Source organism: Muntiacus reevesi, chromosome 7 (genome assembly GCF_963930625.1).
Source record: "Muntiacus reevesi chromosome 7, mMunRee1.1, whole genome shotgun sequence".
Classification (NCBI taxonomy): domain Eukaryota; kingdom Metazoa; phylum Chordata; class Mammalia; order Artiodactyla; family Cervidae; genus Muntiacus; species Muntiacus reevesi.
This window is the reverse complement of record NC_089255.1, coordinates 10,395,083-10,418,141: the sequence shown is the minus strand read 5'-3', so window position 1 is coordinate 10,418,141 and position 23,059 is coordinate 10,395,083. Positions and strand designations below refer to the sequence as shown.

The 23,059-nt window shown below is 36.8% G+C and overlaps 1 protein-coding gene across 1 annotated transcript in view; it reads left to right on the top strand.

The window, feature by feature from the left end:
* Positions 1-22,810, top strand: part of HOMER1 (homer scaffold protein 1) — a 126,603-nt gene extending 103,793 nt beyond the window's left edge. Inside the window, exons 6-9 of the mRNA XM_065940420.1 lie at positions 153-309; positions 4,189-4,299; positions 4,908-4,988; positions 19,716-22,810. Coding sequence (XP_065796492.1) covers positions 153-309; positions 4,189-4,299; positions 4,908-4,988; positions 19,716-19,904 — 538 coding nt within the window. The 3' untranslated portion in view covers positions 19,905-22,810. The remainder of the gene's footprint in view (positions 1-152; positions 310-4,188; positions 4,300-4,907; positions 4,989-19,715) is intronic.
* The last annotated feature ends 249 nt before the right edge of the window (positions 22,811-23,059 follow it).

Sequence of the window (23,059 nt, the reverse complement as noted above, 5' to 3'; positions counted from 1 at the left end):
CATTTAAGTGAAATATTTGTGTTTTTATTCTTTGGGGGTATTCTTTGAAACATTTTTGAATTATAAGCCAAATCTTAGAACTGAGTACTGCTGTCTCTTTAAAGTAACAACAGTCAGTGTAATGGGTAGAATTTTCTTTTCTTTTACTTTAGTTCAGCAATCAGCAAACACTGGGAGGCTGAACTGGCTACCCTCAAAGGAAACAATGCCAAACTCACTGCAGCGCTCTTGGAGTCCACTGCCAACGTGAAACAATGGAAACAGCAGCTCGCTGCCTATCAGGAGGAAGCAGAGCGGCTGCACAAGCGGGTAGGTGCGGGCCGCCGTCCGCAGGATTTACAGCCAACAGTTTCTAAATTTAATGCAGATTCAGCACAGGGACCTCTTCTGGAGATTTTTGTTGGTTATCAAAACATATACATGGGTTGTATTATATGTGGGTTTATTGGTTAAGAAAACAATTTTCTGCAGTTTCCTGAGAATGAAGGAATTTGGAGAGCTTTGGAGTCCAAACAGCCAATTTCACATTCCTGTTGTGCCGCTTGTTAGCTGTGTGACCTTTGGTAACTTATTCCCCCCTTTCTGGTCAGTATTCTTATCTGTAAAATAGGAACAATAATACAGACTCTGTACAGTTCCTGGGAAAATTGAGATACTGAACTGACAAGTAATTACACCGAAGCAATGATAATGCTTTTATTATTTTACTTTATTTCTTAAAGAACAATTTGAAAATTACAAGTAGAAAAGTCTTTATAAAAGTTAGAGATAATAACTATAATTAGAAATATGGGGCAATAATACAAATATGGTGCAGTAAAAGAAAAATTATTGTCAGGAGACCAAACAATTTCTTACAAAGAATTTTTTAATCCAAAGTATATGCATTTACCCAACAGAAAGCCAATGCCACTAGTTTCTGTTTTTAAAAATGACTTTAAAGAAGTGAACTCCATAGACATTAGGAAATGAGCTTAGTATCAGAGCAGAATTTGAGGAGTGCAATAAGACCAGGATGACAGGGGAGGTAAGGTTGAAGTTAAATAGAGACAGGAGGGAGAGTAAGAACATGAGTAAATACCTTTCTATCCTAAGTTTAAACTTAATTCATGAGGGGAAGAGGGAAGTTGTTGTTTAATGAGGATAGTGTCCCATCTTGCAAGATGAAAAGCTCTGGAGATCTATTTCACAACAGCATGGATATACTTAATGCCACCAAATTGAAAGTGAAGTCGCTCAGTCATGTCTGACTCTTTGCGACCCCATGGACTGTAGTCTGTCAGGCTCCTCCGTTCATGGGATTTTTCCAGGCAATGGTACTGGAGTGGGTTGCCATTTCTTTCTCCAGGGGATCTTCCCGATCCAGGGATTGAACCCGGGTCTCCAAATACCACTGACCTGTACGTTTAAAAATGGTTAAGAGGATAAATTTTTACCGTGTTTTTCATTGTGTTTTTTTACCACAGTTAAAAAAAAAAAAAAAAAAACTTAGGATAATTGACTTATAATCCAAAAAACATTCATTGAGGAGTTATCCTTTTTATGTATTCCCTGACCCTGAGAGTTTTTTGCTTTAAGTAGTCAATTGAATTTTAAAGAATTTATGAAACAAAGTATTTTTATTTACTCACATAGTTATAGTTTCCAGTGCTCTTCTTTCCTTCCTGTAGATCTGAATTTCCATCAGGTATCATTTCTCTTCAGCCTGAGTAACCTTCTTTAGGATTTTTTTGTACTTCAAGTGTACTGGCCACAAATTCTCTCAGCTTTTGGATATACGTATGTGTATAGATAGAGAGTTTTTTATCTTTACTACAGATTGTGTTTTCCTATTTCTTCATATGTCTAGTCATTTTTTATTTTATATTGGTCATGGTAAATGAGATGATGTTATAGAGCCCATAGATTCTGTTATCTGTCTCTGAATATTCAGTGTTAATTTTTGTTTTAGCAAGCATTTGAATTACTGGTAGAGTGTAGTCATCCCTTAGTATCTGATGCGTTTGGTTCTAGGGCACCACCCCCTGCCCCACCTCACAGGTAGTAAAATCCATGAATGCTCAAGTTCCTTATGTAAAGTGGCATAGTAGAGTCATCCCTTTGTATCCATATGTTCCACGTCCACCATGAGTATAGAGGGCTGGCTGTACTTTGCAGTTTTGGAGGTGTAGACTTCTGCTTTAGTATTTGGCTTATTTCCATTTTGTTCTTAATTCAAGGGGATTTTTTGAGTCCTTGGAAATCTTTTATTTCTAAGGCATAATCCTCCTGGGGTTTCAGGGGAAGCTTGACGTGCTTACTGAGAAGCCTAGTTTGGTGTTGACACTAACCTCAAAGTGTCTTCTCTGTGGTGAGCACTACCACACCTTCTTCATTCTTCTAGCGTTTTCCCACACCCCCGGGCCCCTGTGATTCCTACTTTTACATGTTTACTTCAGAAGTCAGCTGAAGATTTGAGGGATGTCTGTATGCTTTTTAAGAGGCCTTTTTTTCATATAGTTCCCTGAATTTCGATTTGCTTCAGTTGTTCTAAGGCATCCCCAACTCCTCAGACTTCTTCGGGAAAATAAGAGCTCAGCTTTTTGCTTGCATTCTAGTCAGGCCGTGCAGCCAACCTGCACAGGGCCTGCAGGCAAAAAGATGTGTAAATGTGTATCTCACTCAGGATGATGAGTCTTTTGCCCAATTTGGTCACTCACCAGGGCCTTCTAACAGTTGACATTTACATTTTGCCCATGATTTTCTTATATGGGTGAAAGTTAATCCAGTAAAAAATACTCCAACCTTATCAAGACTGGAACTGCTCACGAGGAATGTATTGCCTAATGCACAAAGAAAACTAACACATATTAGACAATAGGGAAAAATTCCCAAGATTTTTGAATAGATGTTCAGTGTTGTGGACCAGAAGACAGGAGAGCCTGAGCACGGAGGAGATAGAAATGGCTTTCTAGAGAAGGGCATTCTAAGCTGAGTGTTGGGGGGTTGGTTAGTTCTGAGTGGTTTTCAAAGGTAAGAGAGGACATTCTAGTTAAATCAGCAAGATGGATATTAGCGTGGTTTGTTGAAAGTTCATACATACTAGGTGTCTTGAGCAATGAGATATTTACATAGTTTGCAGCTAGCTTTTGGAGGACTGAGAGTTTAGATCTGATGCTGTGAGAAAGATGAGCCATTGACAGGCTTGTAGCGGGGCAGTCACACAATGAAAGATGGGTGTTAGCAGTTTTCAGAAGACATAAAAATAGACAGAGGATATAATTAGGTCCAGTGGCAGGCCGTTGGTTTTGTTTACACCTGTATGACAAGGGTCTGCGCAAGGCTATTACAGCATGAATAGAAACCAAGAAAATGATACGAGAGGAGAGTGACAGAATGTGGTATTAATTCAACATTTGGGAAATGTGAGGGAGAGAGATTTGCTGTTTCCTTAATAGTCTACGATTTATTGTATTCTAACCAATCAAAATGTATGAGCTCCTGACATGCAGAGAATTTTGATAAGGTGTGTGTCTTTATGTTGACTTCTGTCTGTTTTGACTATGATTTTGGATGGCACAGCTTGTAGAGACAGTGCCCTTCTCTGTTCTTTAAAAAAATAGCCAGTGCACATTAATACGTTAGGTTGCTGTCTCGGCCCTCAGTGAATCTGTACTGCATAGAGAACTCTTCTCCTTTGCTGTAAGAGCCCCTACTGATGTGAAGATATTCTAGTATCAAGTGATTTACGTTGTATTTTAAGCATATCTTTTCTTCCAGATTCCTTTACATTTTAGAAGTGTATTTGAATATTTTCTCACTTCTGCAAGGCCAGTTTTCAGAACCCATATTTAATTTAAAGGCTACAGATGGAGGGCAGATGGCTGGTTTTGAATTTGTTTTCAGAAAACGTTTTTAAAGAAGACTTATTATAGGGGTTTTCTACTGTCATTAATCACTTAATTTAAGTTTTCCTAACTTTTTCATGACCAAGTCTAACTATCTTCTTTGGTCTTTTTCCTTAGTCCTAAATTGATACTTTTAAAGAATCAATTCTACTCATTCTACCCTGTCTTAATATTTCTCAAAGTTAATTTTCATATATTAATTCAAAATTCATTAAACAACTGTGAAGGACTTATTGTATGTCTTCAGCAAGAAATCCTGTAGAATTGTCATGATTTAGTTTATGTTCTCATTTGATTTTAGGTGACTGAACTTGAATGTGTTAGTAGCCAAGCAAATGCAGTGCATACCCATAAGACAGAACTAAATCAGACAATACAAGAACTGGAAGAGACGCTGAAAGTGAAGGAGGAGGTAATTCGCCACTTCTCACGCATCTGTAATCTCATAAAATATGTGTGCAGTTTTGGAGTCTACATCCGATTTAAGGGTATTTTATGCCATAAGGTTGTGGGGTGTTTTTAGGATGAAATTTTTCTGATTGATACTAACCTTGTTCACATTTTCCCCATCGCTGTGTCTGTTGTTAGGAACCATGGTGAGGCAGTCAGACTGAGATACTGCCTCTTTCCTCCTGCATGAAAGTTGCATTCATACAATCAACACAAAACCATTAGAAGTTAAATGAATTTTACGAGCTGTTGCTTTCTCTAGTTTCCAGTCAAAAGATTTAATACCTCAGGAAAGAATTATATCCACAAAGCTTGAAGCAAACTTAAAATGTTCAGATTGCTGTTTCTAAGCAGTGCTGTACCAAAGCCACCAAGTTGACTTGCTTCAAATTATTCTGTGCTAGACTGCATACGCATTAAGATGAGTTTATCCCTTGAAATCAGTACAATGGAAATTTTTTAAACACACTTTTTCTTAGGACTGGGACAGTAATTTCAGGGAAAAATAAGGCCTTCTCTTTCCTTGATATAGTTAAAATATTGTTAAAAATATTGTGCTACTTTTTCTAGGAAATAGAAAGATTGAAACAAGAAATTGATAATGCCAGAGAACTACAGGAACAGAGGGACTCTTTGACTCAGAAACTACAGGTGAGCTGTAATAAAATTTTTATTCATTTCTGCATAGAAAGTCATCAGTCTTTCTTTCATATAGTAATGACTTTTTTCCTTCAACTCAGTGTTGAAGGCTTTTGGTCATTTTTCTTTTCTAGAACTTCTGATTCATGCCTGATGGTTGACTTTTCAAAAATTACTTGATTCATCTAAGTAGCCTACCGTAATAGATGGTCATTTATAAATTCTTTGTCTTTAGCAAATTGTTCTAGAAATGTCTACTTTTAACATAAAAAGTGCTCTGAATTTAAAGAAAATGTCTCAAATGGAGTATATTCAAATAGTTTAGGAATTCTGCTCATCTTTTTTCACACTGAACTAATATATGAATTACCGCAGTAGTTGTGCCCTAAGGGAAATCAAGGCAGTCTCCTTTTCCTTTCTTTGCTCTAATTAATTTTACTCACTTTTCTCTGCATAAATAGTATGCTTCCTGACTCTTAATTCACATACATGTAGCCTGTGTCAGTGGTGGCCGGCCATAGTTAGGGAAGATTCTTTTCAAAATTACAGCCAGGATCGCCTCCTGTCAGCCCAGACACTTTTCTTACACCTCCTAACCTCAAGAAGAGTTAGGACCACTTCAAGGTTTGGAGTAGAAACAAATGTAAATATGTATAGAGTGAGGAACTGGGGACAAAAGTTGGTAAGTGGGACCTGAAAACCTAGGATTGGAAGGAGTACCAGATTGTAATAAGAACAATCAATATTTATTGAGTGCTTACTATATACCAGACACTGCACTTCACTTATGCATTTAATCCATGTAACAGTCATTATGAGGAAACTAAGGCTTAGATAAGTTAACCTGTCCTACCTGTTTAAATGAGCACAAACTCTGACAGTAGAGACATTTCATGAAACAAGCAAGTTCTTCATATGAAATCTTCCCCTCTTTTTCTCCCATCACTGACTCTAGGAAAATGAAGTTGCTTGTTTTGATCCGCCCTATTAAATATTGTTTCTATATTTTAACCGTCTGTGTAGGTTAGTGGTTCTTAACTAGGAGTAGTTTTGTGCCCTGGGGAACATAGATCTGTGTGGGGAGACAGTGTTGATTTTTACAGCTTAGATGGTGGAATTGACCTCCAGGAGGTTAGGGCTTCCCAGGTGGCACTAGCGGTAAAGAATCTGCCTGCTAATTCAGGAGACACCAGAGAGGTGGGTTCTGTCCCTGGGTCAGGAAGATCCTCTGGAGAAGAAAATGCAACCTACTCCAGTATTCTTGCCTAGAGAATTCCATGGACAGAGGAGCCTGGCAGGCTACAGTCCATGGGATCACAAAGAATTGGACGCAACTGAGCATACACACAGGTTGAACCCAAAGTTGTTACTGAGCTTTGAATTATCCAGCCCCAAGTTTCAAGAGTGCCAAACTTGAGAAAAACTTGGTATAGAATGAAAATAAGAAACATATGATCAGGGCTGGAACAAATGGTGGAAATGCAGGCTAGTTTTGTCTTTTGGTTTGGTTTGGCACCCATTGTTTAATTCCTTGCTTTGATATAGGCGGTTGCTAACCATTTACACGGTAAGGCTTCCCTGGTGGTTCACTGGGAAAGAATTCGCCTGCCCGTGCAGGAGACAGAGGTTCGATCTTTGGGTAGGGAAGATCCCTGGAGAACGAAATGGCAGTCCACTCTAGTATTCTTGCCTGGGAAACTCCGTGGACAGAGGAGCCTGGTGGGCTACAGTCCATGGAGTCGCAAGAGTTGGACACAACTTAGCCACTAAACCACCACCACCAAACACTTACATACATTAGCTCTAGCTCGTACACTGAAAGTTGTGGTATCCCCATTTTCAAAGAGAAAGCGGCAGTTCAGAGGTACTGACAAGTTTAATTAAGGCACTTAGTTAGCAAATAGTGAAGATTAGATTTGTTTTGATTCCCAAATCTCTGTTCTGTCTATATTACCACACTGTTTCAGCAGGCAGGCATCCAAGCCATCCCTAACTATTCTTGGGGAGATTTTTTTTTCAGTTATGTACACATTTATATTGTCTTAGAGAAACCAAGAAATGATTTATTCACACCAAACTTCTAAATGTGTTTCACCATTGATCGAGCAGTAATTGAATTTTACAGCTGGCACCTAAAATTGTGACTATCAATTCTTACCTATTTTTTCATTGAATATCAGAAATACTTATCAAGACAGCCTACCTGGAATAGGACAGGGAAGCTTTCAGAAAACCCAAGGGTGAATTCTAAAAGGCCAACCCACTGAAATAACCTGTATGTTTTTTCTAGTTTGAAGAAAGTTCCTCTTTTATGGCCTAGTCCCTCCTACCTAAACATCTACATGTCAAAAGTTCCATCACTCTTGAACCTCCATTCATAAATTCAGTCCAAAAAATTGAGATCATTAGTTTCTGAAATGGTAGAGGAACTTTGAAATTGCAATGCATGGGTTTGGATTGTAGCTATGAATTTGGATAAAAAACATAGTTTGGAAAAATTTTAAGTAGTTTTGATATGATTTTTTTTGGTTTGCAAGTTGTTTTTTCTTTAAATATCAATGTAACATATGCTCATTGTAAAAAATTTAGAAAAATGTAACTTACCAGATAGAAAAAAAAAAAAAAAATACTCCCATCATCCTAAGGCAAAGTGTTGAGAATTTCCTTCTCTCAGTGTTTTTATGGATAACTTTCCCTTTATGTGAGACATACAGATAGGAATGTTTTGTCTTTCTTTGCCAGCAATGTTATGTCATAGTTGCATATGTCATATGGCTATATAATATTCTCCTGCATAGGTATACCATAATTTTCTTCCAACATTTTTACAGGGATGGTCATTTGTTTTCAACATTAGTTGTATTAATGTTATGATGTATCTTTTTACATAAACCTTGACTTTCTTATTATTTCTGATGAACTTTTAAAGAATTATTTGGTGTCAATGTTTTTAAATTACTTATGCTGAGAAACTAATGTCTGGAACAACAGGATACCCTCTGGATATTAGTCTCCTCTCATTTTTGCTTCTTATAGGGAACAGAGGGGAACTTATTATTTTTTAAGTATTACCTTTTTTTTTTTGATTACAAGTTTTCAATATGTTTATTGTCATCTTTCTGTATCTTGAAGGCACTAAGTACATTTTTACCTTATAGTACATGGCATATCCTTCCCTGGAATTCTAAGTCCCCAGATCTTCAAATGGGCTGGTTTCTAATGTCATTAAGACTTGGCTTGCATGTTCAGCTCACTGATTTCCCAGTTTAAGCACCATTCTGCTGGCCTCCCCACCCCCCAAGCTCTGCGTGATATTACCCTATCTTATTTTCCTTGTAGCAATTATCACTGAATGAAATGATCTTGTTTTTTTAAATTGATTTTTAAACTTTTTATTTTGAAGTAATTTAACATGGGAAAGTTGCAAGAATAAAGTACCTTTCATGTACCTTTCACCTGTATCACCAGATGTTAACATTTTTGCCATATTCGTTACCTATATCACCAGATGTTAACATTTTTGCCATATTCGTTTCGTTTTATCATGATGAAATTCTCTCTGTATTCTTTTTTTTTCTAAATGGCTGAGAATAAGTTCCAAATATGATATCCTTTTACCTCTAAACACTGTAATATATATTTTCTTTTTCTTATATATAACTTTTAAAGATAATTTTCATTGAAGTATAGTTGATTTACAGTGTTAGTTTCTGCTTGCAGCAAAGTGAGTCAGGTATACGTGTACATATATCCACTCTTTTTCAGGTTCTTTTCCCATATAGGTCATTATAGAGTATTGAGCAGAGTTCCCTATGCTTTACAGTTGTTCAGTCGCTCAGTCGTGTCTGACTCTTTGTTACCCCATGGACTACAGCACGCCAAGCTTCCCTGTCCATCACCAACCCCCAGAGTTTGCTCAAACTCATGTCCATTGAGTCAGTGATGCCATCCATCCATCTCATCCTCTGTCGTCGTCTTCTCTTGCCTTCAATCTTTCCCAGCATCAGGGTCTTTTCCAGTAAGTTGACTCTTCGCATCAGGTGGCCAGAATTTTGGAGCTTCAGCTTCAACATCAGTCCTTCCAATGAATATTCAGGGTTGATTTCCTTTAGGATTGACTAGTATGATCTCCTTGCTGTTCCAGGGACTCTCAAGAGTCTTCCTATTAGCTGTCTCTTTTATATAGAATAGAGTGTGTGTGTCCGTCCCAATCTCCCAATTTATCGTTTCCCCTTTGGTTACCATAGTTTGTTTTCTACATCTGTGACTCTGTTTCTGTTTTGAAAATAAGTTCATTTGTACCCTTTTAAAATTCTAGGTATAAGCAATATCATATGATATTTGTCTTTGACTTCACTCAAAGGGGTTGACTTTGACAACCCCTTCAATGTGTATTTTCTAAGAATAGAACAGTATCTTATATAACCATCAAAACCAAGAAATTATCTAAAGACTTTATTCAAATTCCCATAATTGTCTTCTTTATAACAGAATATTAAAAATTGTTTTTCTGGTCCAGGATTCATTCCAGGATCACAAGTTGCATTTAGTTGTCATCTCTATTTATTTTGATGTTAAATTGTCCCAGATTTGGCAAGGGGGAACCTTTTTAATCCTGCTTCTGTGTCCTTTGGATGTGACCCTATCATTTTTTAAAGAACTTCATGTTTTAGCTCAACTAGATATTCTAGGTTCATCTTGTATTTCTCAGTTCCAGCTTTGAAATTAGCTCTTTCTTCAAACAAAATTTTCTTTTAGTAAAGTTTGGTGTTTAGAAACCAGGTTCTGGGCATTAAATATACTTTTTGCTATTGAGATGTCATTGTGTCTAAGCCGTCTTAATTATCAAAGCTAGAAATATGAACATAGCACATTATGTCCATTACAATAACTATATTAAAAAAAAAAAGACCCTGAAACCATATTAATACCTCTCCTTGCAGTCCAGTACTATGGAGCTCATTTTAGCCTTCCCCCGTTTCCTGTTTATAACTCTGTTCCCCAATATTAAGAAACCATAATATGTTTACTTGCTTGCTTAAGAAGTGAAGTGAAAGTCGCTCAGTCGTGTCTGACTCTTTGCGATCCCATGGACTATACAATCCATGCAATTCTCCAGGCCAGAATATTGGAGTGGTAGCTGTTCCCTTCTCCAGAGGATCTTCCCAACTCAGGAATCAAATCCAGATTTCCACATTGCAGGTGGATTCTTTCCCAACTGAGCCACCAGGGAAGCCCAAGAATACTGGAGTGGGTAGCCTATCCCCTCTCCAGGGGATCCAAATGAGTATTCTTTTTGTTTTTAACCTGTGTTCAAAAGTTAATTAGGTTCTTTCACTCCCCCTCTTCAGTTGGTTAGTTATTCATTTAAAGTACATTTATGTTCATCTGTATCATATAATATTCCATTTTAGTTCTTGCCCATTCTTCTTTGTGTTGTATTTGTATGCATTTACTGAGCATTTGGGGCTTCCCGGGTGGTGCTAGTGGTAAAGAACCTACCTGCCAAGACAAGAGTTGTAAGGGACGCAGGTTCAATCCCTCAGTTAGGAAGATCCCCTGGAGAAGGAAATACTGGAAACCCACTCCGGTATTCTTGCCTGGAGAATCCCATGGACAGAGGATCCTGGTGGGCTACAGTCCATACAGTCACAAAGAGTCAGACACAACTGACCTGATTTAGTGCACAGACACGGAGCATATGAAACATGGTTCTGAAAGTCAGAACTACTCAGAAAGATACCTTTCAAGAAGCATCATCCTGTCCAATCCAGTCTAGCCCCATTCCCATCTGTCCCTGTTGGTAACCAGTCTCATTATCTGATTTATTCTTTCTGTGTTTCTTTTTACACAAATGAACAGATACGTCTGTTTTCTTATTCCCTCCCCTTTTTTCTTACACAAATGGTAACATACTCTACTCACTCTTAACTCTTACACACTTTGCTTTTTTTTTTTTAATCTAAGGTATGTCCTGGAAATCACTGTCCATGTTCATAGAGATCTTGTTCATTCTTTGCTTGGCTGTATAGTACTTCATGAGTATATGTGATAGTTTTTTCCAAACACACTCCTTTCATGGATATTTGGGTTGTTTCCAGTATTCTGAGAGTCCTGTAGTGAGTAATCTTGTACATAGGTATTTTGTTACTGTTGGAGGTGTGTCTATAGGGTAGATGCTTGGAAGCAAGATTTCCAAGTGAGAAGGTCATACTGTCACACTCTTTCCCGTTATGGGCATTGCTAATTTCCCCCATATCGTCAGCGTGTGTGCGCCTGTTTCTCACAGCCTCGTCAACAGAGTGTGTTCTCAGACTTCTCATCTTTTGGCCATATGTGTTAGGTGAGAGACGATAGTTCTAACTGGTGTATCTCGTAGTATGAGTGAGGTTAAGCATCTTTCATAAGCTTAGAGGCCATTTCAGTGTCTTTTTGTACCTGTATAGACTGTGTTTTCATGTCTTTAGCCCTTTTCTCTATAGAATTTTGATGCTTCTTTGAAAAATTTTCTAGAGTTCTTTATATAGCTGCAATTGTGTGTTACAAATATTTTCTCCCAGTTCGTCAGTGTTTTGTGACTTTGCTTAAGACAGTGGTGGTGTTTTATGTAGTAGTCAGATATATCACTCTTTTCTTTCATTGCTCTCTTGTTCAGTTGCTAAGTTGTGTTCAACACTGTGCAACCCCATGTACCATAGAACACCTGGCTTCCCTGTCCTTCACCATCTCCTGGAACTTACTCTAATTCAAGGTGGATTTAGAAAAGGCAGAGGAACCCGAGATCAAATTGCCAACATCTGTTGGATCATAGAAAAAGCAAGAGAATTCCAGAAAAACACTACTGTTTCACTGACTATGCTAAGGCCTTTGATTGTGTGGACCACAATAGACTGTGGAAAGTTCTTAAAGAGATGAGAATACCAGACCACCTTAAATGCCTCTGGAGAAACCTGTTTGCAGGTCAGGAAGCAGCAGTTAGAACCGGACATGGAACAATGGACTGGTTCAAAATTAGGCAAAGAGTACATCAAGGCTGTATATTGTCACTCTGCTTATTTAACTTGTATGCAGAGTACATCATGGGAAATGCCTGGTTGGATGGTAACACAAGATGGAATCAAGATTGTTGGGAGAAATATCAATAACCTCAAATATGCAGATGACACCACCCTTATGACAGAAAGTGAAGAGAAACTAAACAGTCCCTTGATGAAGGTGAAAAAGGAGAGTGAAAAAGCTGGCTTAAAACTCAACATTCAAAAAATGAAGATCATGGCATCTGGTCCCATCACTTCATGGCAAATAGATGGGGAAACAATGGAAACAAGTGACAGACTTTATTTTCTTGGGCTCCAGAATCACTGCAGATGGTGACTGCAGTCATGAAATTAAAAGATGTTTGCTCCTTCGAAGAAAAACTGTGACAGACCTAGATTTCTTATTAAAAAGCAGAGACATTACTTTGCTGTCAGAGGTCCGTATAGTCAAAGCCATGGTTTTTCCATTAGTCATGTATGGATGTGAGAGTTGGACCGTAAAGAGAGCTGAGCATCGAAGAATTGATGCTTTTGAACTGTGGTGTTGGAGAAGACTCTTGCGAGTCCCTTGAACTGCAAGGAGATCCAACCAGTCCATCCTAAAGGAGATCAGTCCTGAAAATTCATTGGAAGGACTGATGCTGAAGCTGAAACTCCAATACTTTGGCCACCTCATGCAAAGAGCTGAGTCATTAGAAAAGACCCTGACTCAATGGACATGAGTTTGAGCAATCTCTGGGAGTTAGTGAAGGACAGGGAAGCCTGGCATGCTGCAGTCCATGGGGTTGCAAAGAGTTGGACATGCCTAAGCAACTGAACAACAACAACAACAGCAGCAACATATCCATTGAGTTGGTGATGCCATCCAACCATCTCATCCTCTGTCGTCCCCTTTACCTCCTGCCCTCAATATTTCCCAGCATCAGAGTCTTCTCCAGTATTTCGCTCTTTGCATCAGGCTCTTTGGTTCCTCTTCACTTTCTAGCATAAGGGTGATATCATCTACATATATGAGGTGTTTGATATTTCTCCCAACAATCTTGATTCCATCTTGTGATTTATCCAGCCTGGCATTTCTCATGATGTACTCTGCATATAAGTTAAATAAGCAGAGTGACAATATACAGCCTTGACATACTCCTTTCCCAATTTTGAACCAGTCTGTTGTTCCATATCCAGTTCTAACTGCTGCTTCTTGACCTGCATACAGGTTTCTCTGGAGGCATGTAAGGTGGTCTGGTATTCTCATCTCTTTAAGAATTTTCCATAGTTGTTGTGATCCACACAAAGACTTTAGCATAGTTAACGAAGCAGATTTTTTTTTGCATTGTCTTGCTTTTTCTATGATCGAACAGATGTTGGCAATTTAATACTTGTTTCCTCTGCCTTTTCTGAATCTAGCTTGTACATCTGAAAGTTCTCAGTTCATGTATTGTTGAAACCTATCTTGAAGGGTTTTGTGTATTACCTTGCTAGCCTGTGAAATGAGCCATTTGTGCAATAGTTTGCACATTCTTTGGCATTGCCCTTCTTTGGGATTGGAATGAAAATTGACCACTTCCACTACTGAAGTGTGAAATCCTGGTTATTGCTCTGACTCTGTTGTTCCACACTCAGATCATATAGAAATCCATCCATATTTCCTTTTAATACTTCTGTGGTTTCATTTTTTACATTTAGATCTCTGATTCACTTGGGGTTTGTCCTTTGTGTGTGGTGTGAGATATGGATCTAAGTTTATCCTTTTTTAAATGTCTTGTTATCTCATTACCATTTATTTAAAACTTTATCCTTTTTCCCCAGAGATTTGAGATATTCAGCGTCCATGAGTATCTTGGTCTATATCTGGATTTTCTCTTCTGTCCTGCTAAGTTACTCGTATCTGTTCACACATCCTAGTACCACACTGCTTTACTCGTAGAGGCCTTACAGTATATTTAATATTGAATAAGGTCCATCAGCCCTCATAGGTTTTCTTTTTTTATCATTTTTCTAAATGTATTCTTAACATGTTTTTTCCATATGTATTTTAGTATTAACATTAGTACCAATTTTAGTTTCAGCAAAAAGCTTAGCTTTGTAAAAAAAAAAAAATCATTGGTATTGCTGAAGTGATATCTTCATGAGGTTTCCATCCTATCCAAGAACAGAGGATGTCTTCTTACTGGTTCACATCTAATTTTGTGTTTTTCAGAAACATTTTAAGGCTTTCATCCTGTGAATTTGGAGTGTTTCTTGTCTATTTGTAAATATTTTATCTTCTTTTATACTATTGAAAATTAGGTTTTTTCTACCATTGTATCTTTTGATTATTGTTTATATAATCTATGTATATGAAAGTTTTTGAATTCTGTTTGCTAATTTTATATCCTGCTACCATACTAAATTATTGTTTGAACTAGTCTTGTCATTTATTTCATTTATTCACTAACAAATAATTTGTAAATAGAAATAATTTTACTTTTTTTTTTCTAGTTCTTAGGGCTTTGTTAATTTTTTTTATTGAGCTACATCTGTTAATACCAGTACAGCGTTAATAGTGGAGGTGACAGACTTTTCTTATTCCTGATTTTAGTGGAAATGTCTCTAATACTTTTCCATTAGTTGAAATGCTGGCTTTACCTGCATCATATTATGAGAGTGGCTTATTCCTATTTTCTTGAGTGTTTCTACCAAGAAAGTGTTAACTTTTGTTAACAGCTTTTTTAGTACCAATGGAGATAATCATAATTTTCCCCCAGGTTCATTAATATGGTTTATTTTATTAGTGAATTTTCTAAAACTGAACCACATTTGCATTCCTAAAATAAATACCACTTAGCTATGGTGTATCATTTTCTTAATGTGGTGTCAGATTTTTGTTCCCTGTTATTTATAGTTTTATATGGTATTCATTTGTAATATTGGTCTGTAATTTTCCTTTTTCAGGTGGGGGCTGAATTTATGCAATTTAGGTGTCAAGGTTGTACTATCTTCATAAGATAATTTGGAAGATTTTCTTTATTTTCTTATGCTCTGGAATAATTTATGGCATATTGGAACTATCTGGTCTTTGAAAGTTTAATAGAACTCCCGTTTGAAACTGTCTGGGCCTGGAGCTTTTTTAATTCCTTGATTGCTCTCTATTTCTTCTGCAGATATTGGCCTGTATAAGTTTTCCATCTGGGTTTTCAGATATTCAATGGAAACTCTTGTAATTTCTTATTTTATATAGTTCTTTATCCTTGTCTTTCTTAAGTTTAGTAATAGTATGTCTATTTTAGACTTCCCTGGTGGCTCAGTTAGTAAAGAGTCTGCCTGCAATGCGGGAGACCTGGGTTCAGTCCCTGGGTGGAAAAGATTCCCTGGACAAGGAAATAGCAACCCACTCCAGTATTCTTGCCTGAAGAATTAGATGGACAGAGGAGCCTAGTGGGCTGTAGTCCATGGGGTCAGGAAGAGTCGGACACGACTGACTAACACTTTCACTTTCATATCTATTTTAAGTTTTTTGAAAAATGAAATTCTGACTTATTAATCAGTGTTACTATTTTTCTGTCTTTTACCTAATGAATTTTTACTCTTCTGTTTATTATACCTGCTTTATGGTTTGTTTTGACTTACTGTTTAATTTTTTTTCTAGCATTTTGAAAGGGGAATTTAATTCCATTGCTTTCATTTTTATTTATTTGTGTTTAGAACTACAGATTTCCTCTGATCGTTGCTTTAATTTGTCCCATAAATTATGACAGTATTTTCATTATCATTAGGTCTTGAAATTCTGTAATTTGGTCTTCCCTTTCATGCTGGAAATGTTTAAAGGAACATGTTTTAATATCCTTGTGGAAGGGTCTTTTAATTTTATGATTTCATTTTACTGCATTGTGATTACAAGGGTTTATTTATATAATTTCTGCTTTGCATAATTTACCGCTTTTCTTATGTAGTCTAGCATATGATCAACTTGTGAATGCTCTTTATTGATTTTGTAATTTAAGCCTTCTACATCCTTACCATTTTTTTGTTCCTCTTGATCTGTCCTATATTGAGAGGAGCATATTAAAAGCTCTTATCAGTGATTTTTTTTCTGTGTGTCCTTATAGCTTCTATAGTTTCTACTTTGTAAAGATGGCTACTGTGTTTCTTGGTACATAAACATAATTGTTGTATCTTCATTGTGTTATGGCTTTCAGCATTGAAGGTGTCTTTCTTTGCTGCTTTTTCTATGGCTGTCAATGCCTGCCTGGTATACCTTTGCTCATGTTATTATTTTTGGACTTGCTAAATGAATTTTCCAGTGGAAGGACCTTTTATTTTTATGATTAGCTGTCCCCAAGAGCCTCTGTCTCTTTTTATTTTTAAGGGTCTCTTAGTTTTAAATTCACTTTCGGTGATCCGAGTCTTCCCTGCTGTGCTCAGGCTTCCCCAGACTGCGGGCACAGGCGCAGTCGCGGGGCAGGGGCTCCCTGCTTGGTGGAATCTCCCCAGACCAGGAGCTGAGGCAGATTCCTGCCCGCCATGCTGCCAGAGAAGTCCCCATCTTCTCGTTTTCACTCTCTCTGCTCAGAAATACTGCCTTTCCAGGTGACCTCCTCAAGGCCTGTGTGCCCTGTGAGGTTGCCTCGTGTAGCTCGCTCTGGTCTACCAGGACTTTTTGTTTTCTCCCAGCATCTTGGCACTTTGAGTGGTCTTTCTCTTTCTTTGAGTTATTAGGGTTCAGTCTTAGGTTTTCATTCTCCTCTTCCCTCTTCTGTGTTTCCCCCTCAAGCTTGCCTTGCCCTCTGCAAAGAGTTAGAGTAAGAACTTGAGAAGTGTCTCTGCGAGAAGCTAGTGCTTATATCTCCTAATTATAGGTAGCCTCACATTTGTATTGTTCTCTTTCTTCTAGTTGAACTTGTGGCATTTGTATTGTTTTATTTGTTCTTATTAGTGGTTTATGTCTTTTAGAAAGCTGGTTGAAAGATTTCAGTGTACACAGTAGTTTCCCTGTTCATCTGTTCTGTTGATTTCTTGTTTACCAGCATCCCCCTTGGAGAAGGCACACTCCATTAACACAGGGGCCGTCTTTGTTTATTTACTACTTTATTCTCAAAGCCTTGGCTTCCCTGGTGGCTCAGTTGGTAAAGAGTCTGCCTGCAATGCTGGGTTTGATCCCGGGTCAGGAAGATCCCCTGGAGAATGGGATGGCAACCCACTCCAGTACTCTTGCCTGGAGAATCTCATGGACAGAGGAGCCTGGTGGGCTGCAGTTCATGGGCTCACAAAGAGTCAGACACAACTGAGTGACTAACTTTCATTCTCAAAGCCTAGTTAGTTAGAAGACATCTCAGTAAATAATTGTTGAGTAACTCTTCTTCAAAATATGTGTGTCTTTTAGCCATTTTTCTGTTAAATTATTAATACTTGTTTGGATGATCTGTGTATGATCATGTATGATCTATGTGAAGGTTAACAATCTGATAGGACAGTAATATATCTTGTAAGAGTTCAAGATGTGAATCCGATATCAATAAAGACAAATTTTTGTAGCTTTTATTTAGATTAAATGATGCACGATTCAAATTTACAAAAAATGAACCTGACCTGGTCCCATTGATGGTGGTAATAATTGTTTAATTTTTTTTTTAATCACTCAAGTGTTGTAAGCTCCATATCTAACAAATGCAGAGCATGACCTTCTGCCCACTAGCAGTTTATACTTTCAGTTTTTGCCTTCGAAAGCACGCAAAAGGATCTAGCAAGTTCTGGCCTCAGCGTTTTATCAGTGCTTTATCTTGGTGCCCTGACATATGCTCACATTATCAGTTAAAGAAGAAAGGAAAATAGAAGCACAAAAATCATAATAAGCACAAGAATGAGTGGCGAGGGGGAATAAAAGTTAAGAAGAAGGGCTGGAAAGTATAGACAGAAGATAGAACTGGGACATGCCCCCAACCAGCTTGCTTCATCCTGCTCTTACATTGTCTGTTCTTCCTCTGGGATCTTATTCTCTGCCTCAGAATAGACCACAGCACCAACAGCATCAGATTGGATCCCTTTTGTTACAGGCCTGGTGACATCCCTTCAATCGGAGAAGTGGCTCAGAGCACGACTCCCGGAGAAGAACAGTGCAGTTTTAATAGCTGGGGGAGTTTGCTGTTTTGCTTGTTTCCACTGAAAATGTTTGGCTGTTTCATTGATTGGCAAGGAGAACAAAGAAGCCTTTCACTTTTTAAGGATGGCTTTAGAGGGCAAACTGGGCGGTGCCTGGTAAAGTGGGTGTTTTCTCGTGAATGACATTTGGTCTATTTTTACAGTTGGAAACATTCTAATCTTAAGCTTCTTGTTTGAGCAGGTCAGAGAGCGTGCTGTGGAATTTTTATATTTGATCCCGGGGTCTGTTCACTCCCCTGTGGTTTAGAGACTTCATGAACTTGGCTTCTGAATTTATAAATATCATATTGGTTTCAGAATCTGTTGTCATTTTACTTATCTTTACCTTGTAGGTGATTTGAAGGGAAAAGATTAGAAACATACGTGGTTAACATCTAATAATAAATAAGATTGATTGGAAATCTCTAAGTTCTTTCTTTAAAAGTCATTATAGCTGCAATATTCCTTTTTTATGTCTTCCCAGGCTCTTGCGACTCATCTGTGGTGTCTTTTTGCTTGAGGCTTGCTCTTAGTTAAACATGTGAATATTTCTTTGTGCTGGGAATGCTAAATCAATGGTTACTTTGTTATATGTATTCAAATCAGTTTTCCAATTATTTTTCTTAGAAGTTTAATTTTGCAGGCATTGTAGGGTAACTGGATTTTGGAAAGAAGTGTACGTAGTCCCAACAACCAGAAGGGTTTCCTATTTTCTATGTGTACTTTAATTCCCATCATTCATCTTCACACACACAGCTTTGCCTCATTGTAGTTAGTACACTGCTTCATATTCTGTTATTTGCATTTAACATTTACCAGATTCTTTAAAAAATTTTTAAAAAATCGACTATCCTTTAGATATAGTATATAGTAACTTATAAATAATTTGTAAGTACACCAGGAATTCTGGCATTTATTTTTAAAGTTTAAAAAATTTTTGTTGTCATGAACTTTTGGCTTTCCTTTTGTCATTTTTTTCTTCCCTTAATCTGCAGTATATTGGAATTGTTTTTGCCTAATTCTCTTACATGTACAGGTATTCACTACAGTTTTTAACAGGTGAGCTATGTTCTCTGTACACATTCGTTTGATACTGAGGTGAAATGAAGAATAACTAACATATTCAGAGGATCCTAGATTTGAGAGAGTCATTTCCTTCTCCAAATCTTTCTCCAGCATTGCCAAGAAAGAGAAAAAGTTAATTTGTCTTTTTTTCCTGCCTGCTTTCACTTGAGATTGCTAACAGTTGTGCGTGAGGAAAAGGAGGTGGGCACAAATAGAAATGAGATGTACCTAATCCACAAAATGGGTCACCAGTCCTGTCTTGGTATTTGAAGTACCTAGACTAATGTTGCCTGACATGAAGCAGGCAGGGAGGAAATACGTGCTGGGGTATAGATGGATTCATGAGCAGCCAGTCAGTAAAACTACATGGACAATCTAAAAACCTCCTTACGTTGTGTTGAGATTCAGAAGCTCATCCTGGTGATCAAACTGCATGGACTGTCACAGTATTCTAATAAGGAAAGTTATATTCTTTCTTAAATCCTCAACTGACACCCATATATATATCACACTTTTGTTTCTAAAGGAAGTAGAAATTCGGAACAAAGACCTGGAGGGACAACTGTCTGACTTGGAGCAACGTCTGGAGAAAAGTCAGAATGAACAAGAAGCTTTTCGCAATAACCTGAAGACCCTGCTAGAAATCCTTGATGGAAAAATCTTTGAACTAACAGAATTGCGAGATAACTTGGCCAAGCTACTAGAACGCAGCTAAGGAAAGTTAAATTTCAGTGCCAATTGATTAAAAAAGATACTGTCTCTCTTCATAGGATTGTTGGGGCTCCGCATCAAGATTGCACAAAAAAATTTGAATATCTCTTCTCCACGAGGAGGATCTTTTGAAAATTTGGAATTGTATATTTCAGTGTAAATTTTAGAATTCAGCTTGTAGCTAGTTGGGGAAAAAAAAAGAGATTAAAAACTTGAACTACAAATTACCTCCATGTATATTATTGGCCATAGTTAACTAGAAAGTTATAAATAGACACTTAATGCAATCTTTTTTTCCTGATATTAGCCAATGGGAGAATTAACAAATGTCTGGGTCAAATCCCCCTTTTTGTGTTCAACACAGTGAAGGTTATCTGCTTTTTAAATTAATTTATTTATGATATCTAAAGCTGTGTTTTGTGCAAAAACTTAGTGATGAAAGCCCTGTCTTTTGTTGTAATCTGAATAATTTCTCAGGATATTTTTGCGCTGCCACAGGCAGTGCCATTACCAATTAATTCTTGCCAGGAGTGAAAGAGAGCTGCATCTTTAATTGAAACATACTATAACTGGGTGTATAGAGTTCTTCCCTTTTTTTATACTGGAAGATATTTCACTGGTGACCACTCTGATACACTCTGGTGTTCTCTAATCTTGTCTGCTGTATAGTTTACTTTTCCATATTGATTCCATGTATTTATGAAAAGATACTGTCTCCCATTTTATTACACATTTTAAAGCCAACTAATGAAGGCAGCTGAGTCCCTCCAAAATTTTTCTTTTTAAATTTCTAATAAATTTGACACACAGTACTGAAATACAGCAGCCGTCACTGACGGTCTGGTCTAGCAATGTTAAGTATATTTACAGAATATGCAGTTACATTTATTTATATATTTTGCAAGAAATCTTTTCTGAATGATTAATGCATTTCAATTTACAAATACTAATGGTTGTTGGGGAACTGTTTATTATAGATCATTTTAAGGTGTATAGCTATTTTAAAGGCAATCCATTTCCATCAAGCAGCCAATCAGAGGACTATTGGGATTGGAGCCGCTTACTCTGTCTGGGTCTTCGCATCAACCACATCTCTAGTCAATCCTCACAAGGCAATATTCTAAACTGTTAACTAGGCATTTCAAAACAGGATTTCAATTCAGTGGGCTCTCCTCAGTGAACAGGTTTTAATGTTGTTTTGATGTAATTTTAAAGGACTTTTAGCAAACATGCATTTCCTTATATATTTCTTTTAAGGAGCTATTTTAAAAGTAAGTCAAGTGCTGTCTAGTCTGCTTATGGAGTAAGAATTGCATCAGAGTCCGTATATTCTTGCTGTACAATGCTTGTGATGTTGAGGAGGGTTCTTTTTTAAAGTGTATGCTTGAGTGTCGACTCCATGGAGTCTGCAAATGCACTGACTTTTTGTTTGTACCCCAAAACAATTGAACTGTTAAGTACAAAATTAAGCTGATTAATCAATTTGTAACCCATTTTTTCACTCACACAGCTACTCAACACCAGACAATTTTGTTTTATATATGTATGTGTATGTATGTAAATACATACATATTAATTTATATTAGAGTGAAAAATAAATGGTTTGTTTCTAAAGTTAGTTTCTAAAGTGAGTTTTCAGGTGTCTCTGAAAAGTTTATATCAGACACTTAATCATCATGTATTATATGTGCTATAACATCATGTACCTCCATCTATTTTAGGGTATTTTCCTCACCTATTTCTTGTAGGGAGGATAATTTAGGTACACAAGCTCAGAGCTATTTCTCTGATAAATCAGGTAATAAAATTTATTTGATTGATGGAATTTTGAAGTAGATGTGACTTTATCCATCAGTTTCTGAGTACAGAGCACCATATTTTAATTTAAATAGGGGATTTAACACTAGGGATCAGGGAATTTAGTTATGAAGAGTTAAAAAAATTAAAGAAAAAAAAACAATGTTAACTATTGAAATGGTAAGTGAATTATTTTAATGATGTAATAAGATATTTTTAAATTTTGACATAGTTGTCATTTAATGGGAAAATAAATCACCAAAATGTCTCCACTTGAATTGTATTGATATATGAGACATGTGTGTAATTCAATATATACATATACTCATATGTATATACAGAAAATTATTTTTAATATTTTCCTACTGATATGAAATTTAAAATTGGAAATTTTGTGAGTTTTTTCTTTTCCAATAGAGTCTACTTTTTTTCTTTTTTTAGTGATTTCAACAATTTCTTGAGGGCTGCACCTTTAAATTCCCAGATTGTCTTTAGACATGTATAGTATATGGGATAAGGTGGACACAAGTGCACATATAAATAAAATCTTCTTATTAAGACTATTTTAAACATTCATTTACAGTAGGAGAGTACCTAGAAATCATCATCAACAAGTCATAATTAGGCTATGTGCCTACTGTCATTTTCTCTGTTTCTGTATTATATAAATAAAAGTTTGCATATTAAGATTTGATTTTTTTTCCCAGAGACAAATATTATATAATGTATCTATATTTAGATCAAACTGTGGTAATATATTTATCAGAAAATAATGTTGGGGGATTATAGCCTGAACATGTGGACTGGAAGTGACGCAGGGAAGGAGAGCAGAGATTGATTCCCGTTCTGTAAAGTTATTATGTGATGACTGAATTCTTGTACAAAAAGACAACTGAAAAAAAGAAAAACAAAAATACAGTTTTTATTTTGAAATACCTTTGTTGTTCTCTGAAGAATGTACTTTATCTTTTTCCTTTCAGTCTTTTACAGATATTTTTAAAGAAGCATTTAAGTAATGGCAGCATTTATTTAAATCTTACAGGTGCTACTGGATTTTGCATTAGTGTGTTATGTTGTGAAATCCTAACTTTGACATAAAAGGTTTTATAAGTATTTCCCTGCCTGGAAAATTAGTTTTTGTTTCTCCTCTCTCTTTTTCTCTCTTTTTTCCTCCCTCTTTCTTCCTGCAGATTAAAAAAGGCCATGAAGTTGCACCCCTTCTGTCCCTATAGGAGAACTCCAGCATCACCATAGATTTAATGTTTTGCTGTCATTGAACTATTGAGAAGCAGTTAGAGGGAAAAACTTATACCAGTTTTTCAAGTGAAACTAAGAGAGACACTCAAAATTGAACCACCGCCA